The following is an 11,568-nucleotide window of genomic DNA, read 5'->3' as shown; positions in this document are numbered from 1 at the left end:
AAAAAAAAAAAAAAAAAAAAAAAAAAAAAAAAAAAAAAAAAAAAGCTCAGACAGTATGCTTTCTGACACGAAGCAAGGAGACACACACTGTGAAAAATCAGCTTTGCCCAGCATTCAATGTCTCCATACCAGAGATTCTCATGGCCAACATCTTGGCAGTGTGTGGCTGGGATTGGGGGGGGGGAAGGTAACCGTTACTCCAAGAATTCTGTTTTGCTGTGTCCCCCTCTGTCTGCTTCTGTTCCCCTTCGTTTTGCTCTGTCCCCCTCAATTCTCTGTCCTATTCTCTGTGCCCCTACATCTTGGCCTGTCTTCCTTGAGGCAAAGTCACCAGGTCTCCTGGGTTTTTGTAGCGGTTTTGACGGGCTCTCCCTCTTATTGCAGCAAGCCTGTGCATGTCTAACAAAACCTCAGTGGAATCCTGGGAGGTTTTGTCCTTAGGACTCTTCTGAGAACCAAGCCTGGCTTTAACTGGGGTGTATTTAAGCGAACTGGTTTGGGAACACAGGGTCCCCATACCAGTGGGGAAGTTATCCCGTGAGTGAGCCTGCCCTCTGTCACCCCGAAGCACCTCCTGGGCTCAGAAGGAAGGCTTCTCCACACTGAGCTTAGTGCCCAGGGTCACCGGTGCCCAGCCTACAGTTTGCACAGAGCCCAGAACACTCTCAGCTGTGTGTTTTCCTTTTCTAGGAAGGGTTTATTTCAGACCTTCGGAAAGGAGGTGTGCATCACGGGTCACTCGGTAAGAACATGTCCTCAGCTTCCCGTCCCTCCTGTGGGTGAAGGGGGAGACGAGGGCCCTGGGTGTGGCCCTTGTAGAAGCATGTGCTTGTTTGGGTCTCTCTGGTCCCATATCTCTCTGAAGTACCACCTCCTCCCTTCTCATCCCACCTGGGACCAGGCACCCCAGGAAATCCAGAAGCCCCTTCAGTGACTCGCCTTGGTTACCAGCTCCTTTATCTGTCCCATAGAGAGGGCAGTCACGCCAACACACAGTCAGCACTGTGTAGAAAGCCGCAGGTCAATCAGGGATTAGTCACTTTCTCCTGCTCTAGTTGCCCGAATCTTCCATAGACAGACTTGCTCACAGTGAGGCAACAGTGAGTGGCCAGGATTCTCAAACCCAGCTTGTAGACCCAAGCTGGCAGACTTGTAGCCAGTCTCATCCTGAGCCACAGGTGGGCCTGAGTACCCATCCCTTCCCCTGGGTGCTGTCCTCCGCTCCTGTCAAAATGCCTTTCATGCTTAGTTCTGGCCTGTGTCTTGCTCAGGTGCCAGCTGGTTAATTCTGTCCTGTGTGTTCTGCTCAGGTGTACCCCGGTCTCCACACCACCCTCCAGGAGTACATGTGTTGCCAGTGCTATGCCAGGTTTGGGGGCCACTTGCCCGTGCCCTGGGCTGATGCACTGCTACCATACTGGGTCCCTCTGTCCCTGAGACCACGAAAGCAGGTAACTAAGTGATGTTGTGGAAGGTCGTCACTTAGGGCCAGGGCACATGTCCAGGTCCAGAGCCCATCAGAACCATGGGTGTCCTATGGCTGAACTTTCTGGGGCACAGTTGTGGTTTTAGTTAGGGATTCGACCAACTAGGTAATTACTCTGCACTGAATGAACAGTCCCTGCTCATCTTCCTCCTCTCTCTCCCTTCTTCCTCTTTTGTTTATTTTTCAGTGTGTGTGTGTGTGTGTGTGTACATGTGCCACCATGGTACACCTGTGGAGATCGGAAGATATGTTTGGGGTTGGCTCTTTCCTTCAGTCATGTAGGGTTCAGGGATCAAACTCCTGTCAGACTTTTGACTGTGCACCCTTACCTGCTAAACCATGCCTTTGGCTTGCATAGTTCTTTTGAAATTCATTCGTGTGTTGTGTGTATTAGGTCTGAAGTGTCTTCTCATCTCCCTTGTGCCTGCTTCTCTCCTGTGGGCACCATGCCCACTGAGAGCAGTTCACTAAGTGGCACAGCGCTGACACCCATGGACCAGACCATGCCCTCATCCTTCAGGGCAAAAGGAACTCAGAAAGAGTTTCCTGGACTTGGGTGGAGAGGTAGAAGGGCAGTTACCTCTTGTCCATGCTACAGGCTTCTAGACAGCTCATTTACCACGGACAAGGTGCCAAGGAATTTCTTTGGCATGTGATGTCGAGGCCAGCCTAGTCTGCATAGTGAGTTTCAGGTCAGCCAGGGCTACATAGAAAGACCCTGTCTCAAAACAAAACAAAACCATAAACAAAATAACCAAAAAAAACAAGAAGGATAAAATACCAATAAATAAATTGAAAAAAGAATAGAAAAGACCACACAGCTCCTAATTCTTCCCAAACAGTCCCAGCAAGTACAGACCAAGTACTCAAACACAGGAGCCTGTAATAGCCATTCCCATTCAAACTATCACAAGTACCATGCGTGTTTTGGAATATTTTTTACATTTATTTATTTATTGGGTTGTATATATGTATGTGTGTATGGGGTGCACACGTGCCACGGGGCATTGTAGAAGTCGGAGGACAATTTACAGGAGTCAGCTCTCTTCTCCACTGTGAGTCCCAGGGATCGAACACAGGAGGACAGGGCAGACAGCAGGTGCCCTTGCCTGCTGAGCCATCTTGCTGGTTTCTGTGCCTGGTGCCGTTGGAGATGGAATCCAGGTCCCTGTGCATGCTAGGCAAGCCCTCTCCTAGCTGGGCTGTATCCTACCCTTTTAGAGACAAGGGTTTCCTATGTAGATCAGGCTAGCCTTGAACTCACAAAGACCGGTCTGCTTTCTGAATGCTGCAGTTAAAGGCATGTGCCACCATACCTGGCGCTCCCTCATCTTTTGAACCTTTCTTACTGTCCACTGGCAGGTCTCAAAGATGATGCGATGTTCTATCCCCAGAGCCATAAGGTCATGTCGTTGCCCCTGCCACTGCTTTGGGGGCCGCCTTCCAATGCCCAGGGATAAGGCTGTTATGCCCTATTGGGTGCCCCAGGGGCTGAGGTCACAGAAGAAGGTAAGAAGGGGGCTTGTGAAACAGGGCTGAATGAGAGGTGGGCAGGGGAGGAATCCAAGGGGCCACCTCCTCCCTAGTGGCCATGGCGAGGGCAGCTGAGGACAGAAATTCGTGTCTTGTGGAGGCTGCTGGGAAGTGTAAGCCTCATTCTCTGAGCCTAGTGAGAGGTCACGTGATACACAGACCGCTGCATCTTTTCCTCTTTGCTGTCTCCTCCTCCGTCTTTCTCCCTATTATGCCCTGTGCCCAACCCTATCTCTCTGGAGCTGTCTAGACTCCTTGGAGGTGACTGGTTTCCTTCCTTTGGAGCCATCTGCACCCCATAGCTGCAGTTCTAGGCCAGGATTGGCTGCATCCAGTCTTCCTGCAGCCTAGAGGACCTTCCCAGTATTCTGCCTTCCTAATTAGAAGTCTTTTCCCCCTTTTCTCCTGCCTTCCCACTTTTGGGTTCTCCATCACTGATCAGCAAGTGATCCCCAGCATAAAGAACTCAATCCTGAACCGGGAACTACAATACCCCTTGCCCTGAGGTCTCAAGTCCTGACCATTCCCCCCACACTGTGGATCACCGGATGGCATACTGACCCACTTTCTCATCTCTTAGGTGGTGAAGAGGCTGAAGAACGGCAAAGACACCCCAGGTAACTCCACGCCAGGTGTTACCTCATCCTGCCCTGGAAAGGGGAGGGGCAAGGCCACACAGGTGACACAGTCATCTCTAACCCTTGCCAGGCGTCACTAGCTGCCCGCTGGCTGCCTTTTTACAAACGACACAGGCAGACCACCGGTCTTAGCAGTGACAAGCTGCGGCTGGTGACGTCTAAAGTGGTTTTATTTAAACTATGAACTTCTGTGACTTGTGGTACATAGCGTGTGTGCATGATCACTTTTGCACTGATGTGTATTTCTGATGTGACAGCTCCTGTATAATACACACATGTGTGCAGGCATTATACAGTCATAACAGTGTGTGCATGCTGCACAGTGTGTTCATATGCCCATGCACGTGATCTTGCATGTATGCATTCCCATGTTCATGGTTGATAAACACATTCACATGTTCAGTGTATGCACACACACACTTGGCAGCACACTCACACGTTGGTGATGCGACCCTCAGACACACCGCCACGGCTCAGATCTCTGGGAGAGACAATCTCTTCCCCACATTGCTTATGCTTTTTGAATTGTGTTCTGGACTTGATTTTGAAGTCCAGGCTTTGGTCTGGTGTCAGGTGCTACTCGGCTCTGTGCCAGCGCTGCACAGGGAATCCCGTGTGCAGGACCTGGGCTGGGGACATTGTTCTGAAAAGGCAGGGGCCAGGAGCTTGTGGAAGGGAAGGGCGAGAAGTGCTTGGGAAATGGATAGCCATCTACCAACCTGTTCTTAAATGTGTCAGAACGTCCTGTTCCCAACCCCAGACGCAACACTGTTCCCCGGAGTGCAGATTCTCCCAGCCCTGAAGGCACAGCTTGAAGGCATCAAATTTGAAGCATGGCATTTGTTGGGGACTGCCTGAGAGCACTTATCACTCTCATCAGTGTTGGGAAATGTCACAGCAAACTCTTGGGGTGCCTTGAGCTTGTCTCAGTAGAATAGACGGTGTGGGCTGTCCTTGACGTGCAGCCCTTGCTGTGGGGAGACAGAACTCTGAGTCACAATGACGCTGACCCAATGGACGTGTCCCCAGGACACATGGCTCCTGGAGGATCAGGTCCCAGGAAGCCACACAAAAGGATGTCCTCACATATGTTCAAAGTTGGAACCCTGTAGGGTGCAGAGGGAGGGTTGATAGATATCAAAGCCAGTGTTGTTTTACTCCGGTCATGTCTTCACCTTTTATTTATTTATTTTTTAAGGACTTATCTACTTTTATTTTATGTGTATAAGTGTTTTCATCCCTGCAATGCCCATGGAAAGCCAGAAAAGGGCATCAGATTCTCTAGAAGAGGAGTTACAGATGCTTGTGAGCCATCATGTGGCTGCTGGGAATCGAACCCTGGTCCTCTGGAAGAGAGGACCATCTCTAGTCTCTGAGCTGTTTCTCCAGCTCCTCCAGTCATGCCTTCTAGTTGAAGTGACTTATTATTTTGTTTTCAAGATGAGCTCTTCCTGTGTTGCCCCAGCTGTGTGAACTCCTCTGCTCAAGCCGTCCTCCCTTCTCAGCCTCCCCTGTGGTAGGGATTGCAGGTGCCTCACTGTGTCCCTCAGTTCAGGTGACCTACAGAGTACGTTTGTTAAGCCTCTCACCTGTTCACTATAGGAGACTTCAGAGGCGGGATCAGGACGACAGCCTGTCCACACTTCCCTGCTTTTTCCATCTCAGTGTGATTCATCATTTGGTTTCAAATCCAACGGGTTTCCATTTGAAGTTTTTGTGTGTGTGTGGACTTTTTGCATGCTAAACGATATCCTCAGACACATTTTTATCTTACATTTTTCTCAACGAAGAGGGTTCCACGACTTTCTGCTCTGTACTGTGGTGGGATTTTTTTCCAGAATGAAAGTGTATTTATCATATTGCGTATTAAGAGTGTTTTTGCATTGATACAATTATGATAAAATTAAGGCTTATATTTCTATTAATAGGCAGAGGGAGCTGGAGGCCAGTCTGGTCTACAGAGTGAGTTCTAGGACAGCCAGTGTTACACAGAGAAACCCTGTCTTGAAAACAAGCAAACAAACAAATAAGAAGGAACTGTCTGTTGGGATGCCACCCTGACATAACCTGCCCAGGCTGGGTGGGGCCAGTTCCCCACAGCCTCATAGCCCTCGGTTTCTGGGGACCCCAGCAGGTGTCCTGCCCTGTCCCCAACAGTGCTCCTCTTGCTCCTAGAGTGCTCTCTGGAATCAAGCAGCTGGTATGGCTGTTGGCGGGTCTGTGGGGACCGGCGTCTCCTCCTCAAGTGGCAGCAGCTCCAGGCCCTTTATCAAGATGAGCTGCCCGACCCTCGGGAGGATGAGCTGCCCGACCCTCAGGTGGATGAGGTGCCAGACCCTCAGGAGGATGATCCACCTGCTGGCGGCTTAGGCTTCCTCCTGCCCGTGAGCTTCAATCTTCTGACCCTGCTGCAGGCTGTCCTGAGGGCCATCATGGCCATTCGGTGAGCTGCTGGGGCGTTGAGAAGGGGTGGGTCTGGACTCCTCACTCCCTCTGGAATCTAGAGTCCCTGCCACCAGCATCCTGCCCCAGACTTGTCTTGCGTCCTTTACTGAAAGAGCATTGAGCCCTTGGATGCCACCGCGACAGCACTTGTAAGGCTCTTCCAAGGGGTGTCCTTGACTTCACAGGCTGGCTTGGGGGTAGTGTGCTGGCCCAGCCCCCTGTCCAGCTGGGATGTGTGGAGCCCCGTGAACCTGGCTGCCCCTGTGGCCTGGCAGACACTCAATGGCAGGGAGTCCAGCTCAGAGCCTTTGAAGTAGCTAGGGAGCCCCTCCCCCCAGCTCTACAAAACTGGGTGTTTCCTCCCTTTCTGAGAGTGGGCACTTAAGGTCAGAGGCTCATTGGGGCCCACATCTGGGAATCAGAGTTGCTGCGCTGACCCCAGTCCACTTCCCCAGTTCCTGAGTGTAGAGGGGACACCCCCCCAATCCCCGCTGTGAAGGCTCCTGGCAAGCCCATGCTCAGGACAGAGCCCTCAGCCTGGGGACAGTTCCCAGCACTTGCCTTTCTCTTGGCTTTCTAGCCATTTGTTTTGGGACTGAGGTGGAGTCTTCAGCTACTGTCAAGATCCTCAGCAAGAATGTCAGTCACGATCATGGTCCTCAAGGGGAGCCCTCGGATCAGGAGGGTCTGAGACATTCGTCGTTTCCACACTGATAAGACCTGCACCCACAATCCAGTCGGAACTGGAAGCCACCACTGTGACTGATAACTCAAGGGGACCTGGTGTGAATGTCCAAACAAGTCTGTTGTGAATGCAGCCAATAAATGTTATTTGTGAAACTATCCCGTGCTTTGCCTGTATGCATATCTACATGCATGTCTGCACACCGTGTGTGTGCCTGGGTGCACGTGGAGGCCGGGAGAGGGCATCAGATCCCTGGAACTGCAGCTACAGATGATTGTGAGCCATCTGTGTGGGTATGGGAATTTGAACTCACGTCCTCTGGAAGAAAAGCCAGTGTTTTTAACCACTGAGCCATCTCTCCTGTCCCCAAACCACATTTAAAGAGCTACTCGTGGTTCTACTTTACTAAGGAGAAACTTGGCCTCTGTCTGTGTCCCTGGAGGGAACTCATTTCTACATCTCTTTCCTCTCAAGGATCGACAGGGTTTTATTTAGGTTTGTGTGTGTGTGTGTGTGTTGCTGTTGTTGTGGTGGTTGTTGTTTTGAAACAGAGTCTCTCTCCACATCCCTGACTGTCCTGGGATTCTACTCGCTCAGTAGACCAGGGAGGCCTTGATCTCACAGAGATCCACCTGTCTTTGCCTCTTGAGTGCTGAGATTAAAGGTGTACGGTCAACACACCTGGCCTAAAAGGGTTTTATTTAAGACTTGATCCAGGGTGTTGCCTTTTAATGCCAAATAGTAGCATTTAAAATTGTTTGTGAGGGGCTGGAGAGGTGGCTCAGTGGCTAAGAGCACTGGCTGCTTTCCCGGAGGACCTGGGTTCCTGTTCCTACCACCACATGGCAGCTCACAACTGTCTGTAACTCCAGTTTCAGGGAATCTGACACCTTCATACCAAATGCACATAAAGTTAAATAAATATTTTTAAAAATTGTATGTGAATTGAAACATTTACATTTATTTATATTTTTTAAAAATGTGTGCAGTAACTGTATAGCGCTCTAACTGTGGCGCCTCTCCAGCATCTTGAGTTTTTTCTTCTTCGTTTTGAAACAAGGTTCTCACGTAGACCAGGCTCGCCTCATACCCCTGATTCTCCTGCCCCCCTTTTCCAAGTGCTGGATTTCTAGGCGTGTGACACCATGGTAACCATGAACTAAAAGGTGAATGGGGATATCATTTGCATGATGTAAATAAAAGTCACCACCTTGAAGATCATTTATTCGCTGAACCAGGAGCTCAGGATTTGGCTCTTGGGATCGCCTGTCTCCATCCCCAGGGCTGGGCTTCCTGGTGTGCACGACTGCACCATTTCTTTTTGTGGAAATGCTGGGAATCCGAACTCAGGTCCTAATGCTTGCATGCAAGCACTTTACCCACTGTCTCTCCAGCGCCATTCCAAAGGCTCCCGTAAGAAGCTCTCACCATGCCCTCACCCAGAGGTCCCCTTCTAGCCAAAACCCTCCACAGCCAGGAAACCAGTCTGCTTCGACCTCAGAGCACTGGGTCCCAGCCTTCTACAGGATGCGTGAGTGTGCAGGGACCCGCCTTTCCCCTTGGCAGGTGGCAACTGGCAAGAGCAGCAGCCGCGTTCCCGAAGCCTGGCTTGTACTGTACACAGCAGCTGGGACACTTCTGCTGTGCGAGAGCAGAGCCGAAGTCAGTGGCAGCTTTTGCGCTTGAGGCAACGCAGTGTCCTGGGCCAAGAGCTGAAGGGGACTGCGAGTGAGGCCATCCTCCTGGCAGAGGGTCGGTCAAGGGCTGCCAAGTCTGCGGCCGTCCGGCTCCAGCGGCTCCAGCGGCTCCAGATGCTACCCAACCATACTTGACCGCACAAGTAGATAGTGCCTAGCTCCCAACATGGCGGAGTTGCCACTCAAAGGCAAGTGACAACCACAGGCTCCCTTGGGAGGAATCCGCACCCCCCAGAACTTGACAGTCATCCACCCTTTTTCTCAAGAGTTGGCCGGTGTCTGCCTTCCTTGGGTCTCAGTGGTCACCACACGCTCAGCTTTGGGGAGTAGTCATTAGTCTTTAGGGCATACTCCCTCCTGGATGCCTGAGCTCTGAAGAGTGCATTCATATGCAAGCATCTTACAGACAGTTCTCAAGCCCCTGGCTGCCCTTAGTGAGGAGGCAGGAAAATTCAAGGTCCTTTGGCTGAACAGTGCTGGGGAGGACAGGCTAGCCGAGGAGCCTGGACACCGGGTACTTACTCCCATCTCCTTTAGGAAAAGGGAAAGCTGCAGGAAGAAGGTTCTGGATTGTTCTTTGTACACAGCTGGAGTCTGAATCCCAAAGCTGACAGCTGGTAAGGGCCTCCCTAGTTCCAGATCCCCAAATGTGACTGCATAGGACCCAGGTTCCAACATTCTTACAAAAACAAACAAACAGAAAACTAAAAACAAACAAAACCAAAGCCAAAAACTTGTCAGAGGCCTCATGCAAGTGTCTGACTATAGTGTCCTTTCTGTGGCTTGGGTGACACCGCAGGGCTCCTGGCCCACATGGTGCTCGCCTAGTCACAGCCATGGTGCCTTTGATGACCTTATTTGCTGAGCCCACGTCATCTTCCCCAAGCCCCAGCGTAGAGCATACACTAGCACTCAGTGACAACTTCCTCCAGTGAAGGAATGAGTTCTGGAGCCCCACTCTGCCAGAAGACACCGCACTCAGTTCCTGAAGGTGGCCACACGCCTAGGAGTGGGCTTGGGGAAGTCAGTTGGTATGTGACGGGTCGAGCGTTGTCTGGCGGGAGCCCTTGCAGCCTGCCTTTCTCTCTCTTGCTTTGTGCTGTCTGGGGCCTCCTGTCTGGCCTCCTGTGGCCCACAGGCTTCCCTCACACAGCCCCGCAGTGTGCCTCCACTCCACTGCTGTGTGATTAGAGCTGCAGAGGCTCTGCCGGATCACTGAGGCAGGGCAGAGGCACGCGCTGGCTGTCCATCTTCATTGTAACTAATTCAGTTGCTGTGAGCACCTTTGCTCCTCTCTCCCCCTGACTAGTTCCCAGCATTTTCTGGTTACCTGTGTCTGACTATGGTAACCTAGTCACTAGGAACTGGAAGGGACCGCTTGGGACATCCAGTCCAACCCCTTTATCCACAAACAGGGATGCTGGGTCCAGAGAGTGCTGTGCCCCATCCACGGTCACACTGCTGCCGGCAGCTACAAGGCTTAGCCACAGCTTCTTCTTGTCCAGGCTACTCCCAGGGACCTCCTCCCGGCTTTCCCTTCACGAGGAGACTTTCCATACTCCCTTCCAAAGGAATGGCAGGTGAGCTCATTTAAAAGAGGCTTAGTGGGGAAATGGATGCTCTTCAATCAATTGATGATGTCTGCTTCAAGCCCAGACTGGGTCTGAGAGGTGGGAGTGTCCTGGAGTTTTCAATGCTGTCCAGTGTCTCTCACTGAGCTTGGGGGGTGTCTAAGAGCCCCCCCCCCCCGGAGCAACGGGAGCTTCCTGTTTTCTCCTTTGCCATTTCTAAGAGGAAGAAGCCTTGTTTGAAGACACCATTTTTGTACTGAAACAGCAAACCCTAGGCTGATCCAAGAGCCCTGGAAGGTGCTGGAATTCCAGAGAAGGCCAAGACTGGCATTCCTGAGCATCTCAGCATTGCCAAGCAAGCATGTCCTTTCCAGACATCCCACATGGAAGGAGGAAATGCCAGCCATCACAGCCCTCCAGCTCACGCTTGGGGAACTGGAGATTTTACAGAGCCGGTGAGTGGCCTCAGCTATTGGCTTTACCCTTGTGTTTCGACAAAGGCACAGGCTTTGCATGGGATAGGGGTGGGGTGCTCTGAGTTTGGGGTCCCTTGCCAGAGCCAGGCAGAACTGTCTATGAGAGGTGGTTGTGAAGTGAGGCCTCTTGCTTGTGTGACAGCCTTGGCTTCTGCCCAATCCTTTGACAGCCCCCACTTTGTTCCACAGTATCTACCCCTTCTCCTGCCCCCTCCAATGTACCTGCTCTCCGTTCCTTACAGAAAACATTTTTATTGTCTATGAATGTTTTATTTTTAAATTACATATACTATTTCTTTTATTAAATCTAAGCTCATTCCTAACCATTCAATTCCTTTCTTATTCCTCCGTCTCCTTCCCCTCCAAACTTCATATATGTACTCTGTCCCACACCCCACATCCACTGAGTGCACTGAGTGCTGCCTGTGTGTGCATGAATGACGGGGACCCACTATTACAGGACTTTTTAAGGAGATACCTACGAAATTGTCCTCTGTGGAAGGCAAACCTTGGAAGCTGGCCCTCACCTTCCTTCTGGGAACTCACTTTTGACACGCCCTTGCCTCTCCGTGGAACAGTGGGAGAGAAACAAGGCGGAAGCAGGGTCCACAAAATGCAGCCAGGCCAGGGACTGGTCCATGCCTATGTACAGCTGGAGCAGATTGGTGGGCTGTGGGGGTGAGGATGGAATAAGGGCTGCAAACATCCCCATGATGGCTTCTGACTCCCTCCTACCTCACTCCTGGCTTCCCACTGGCTCCTTGGCCACAGAAGTTCCTGAGCCAGGACACATAATGTCGAGCAAAGTAGAAAAATGGATGATTCCATGTGCACTTCGGGGATGCTCCTGGCCTAGGATTTGAGCATAAGGCTCAGGGCTCTTGCTTCCAGCAGAATGTTAAGCGGGGGTGGAGGGGGGGCTAGAGATTGTTTCCTAGCAGACTCACTAGCTGAGCAGCTCAGGGTCTTGCCAACGTCAGACCCAGAGGTGCAACTATCCACCCAGGCTAAATATGCAGGGCAGACGTCGGGCGACG

General features: G+C 51.5%; 1 protein-coding gene across 1 annotated transcript in view; it reads left to right on the top strand.

The window, feature by feature from the left end:
• The window catches only part of CUNH16orf95 (chromosome unknown C16orf95 homolog), an 8,124-nt gene extending 1,423 nt beyond the window's left edge, over window positions 1–6,701 (top strand). Inside the window, exons 2-7 of the mRNA XM_050165172.1 lie at window positions 691–742; window positions 1,311–1,451; window positions 2,849–2,995; window positions 3,600–3,636; window positions 5,833–6,100; window positions 6,683–6,701. Coding sequence (XP_050021129.1) covers window positions 691–742; window positions 1,311–1,451; window positions 2,849–2,995; window positions 3,600–3,636; window positions 5,833–6,100; window positions 6,683–6,701 — 664 coding nt within the window. The remainder of the gene's footprint in view (window positions 1–690; window positions 743–1,310; window positions 1,452–2,848; window positions 2,996–3,599; window positions 3,637–5,832; window positions 6,101–6,682) is intronic.
• The last annotated feature ends 4,867 nt before the right edge of the window (window positions 6,702–11,568 follow it).

The sequence above is a fragment of the Alexandromys fortis genome, unplaced genomic scaffold (assembly GCF_014885135.2).
Source record: "Alexandromys fortis isolate MF-2015 unplaced genomic scaffold, M_Fortis_MF-2015_v1.1 scaffold_165, whole genome shotgun sequence".
NCBI lineage: Eukaryota > Metazoa > Chordata > Mammalia > Rodentia > Cricetidae > Alexandromys > Alexandromys fortis.
Note: the sequence above shows the minus strand (reverse complement) of the source record. Positions and strands in the feature narration are given on the sequence as shown.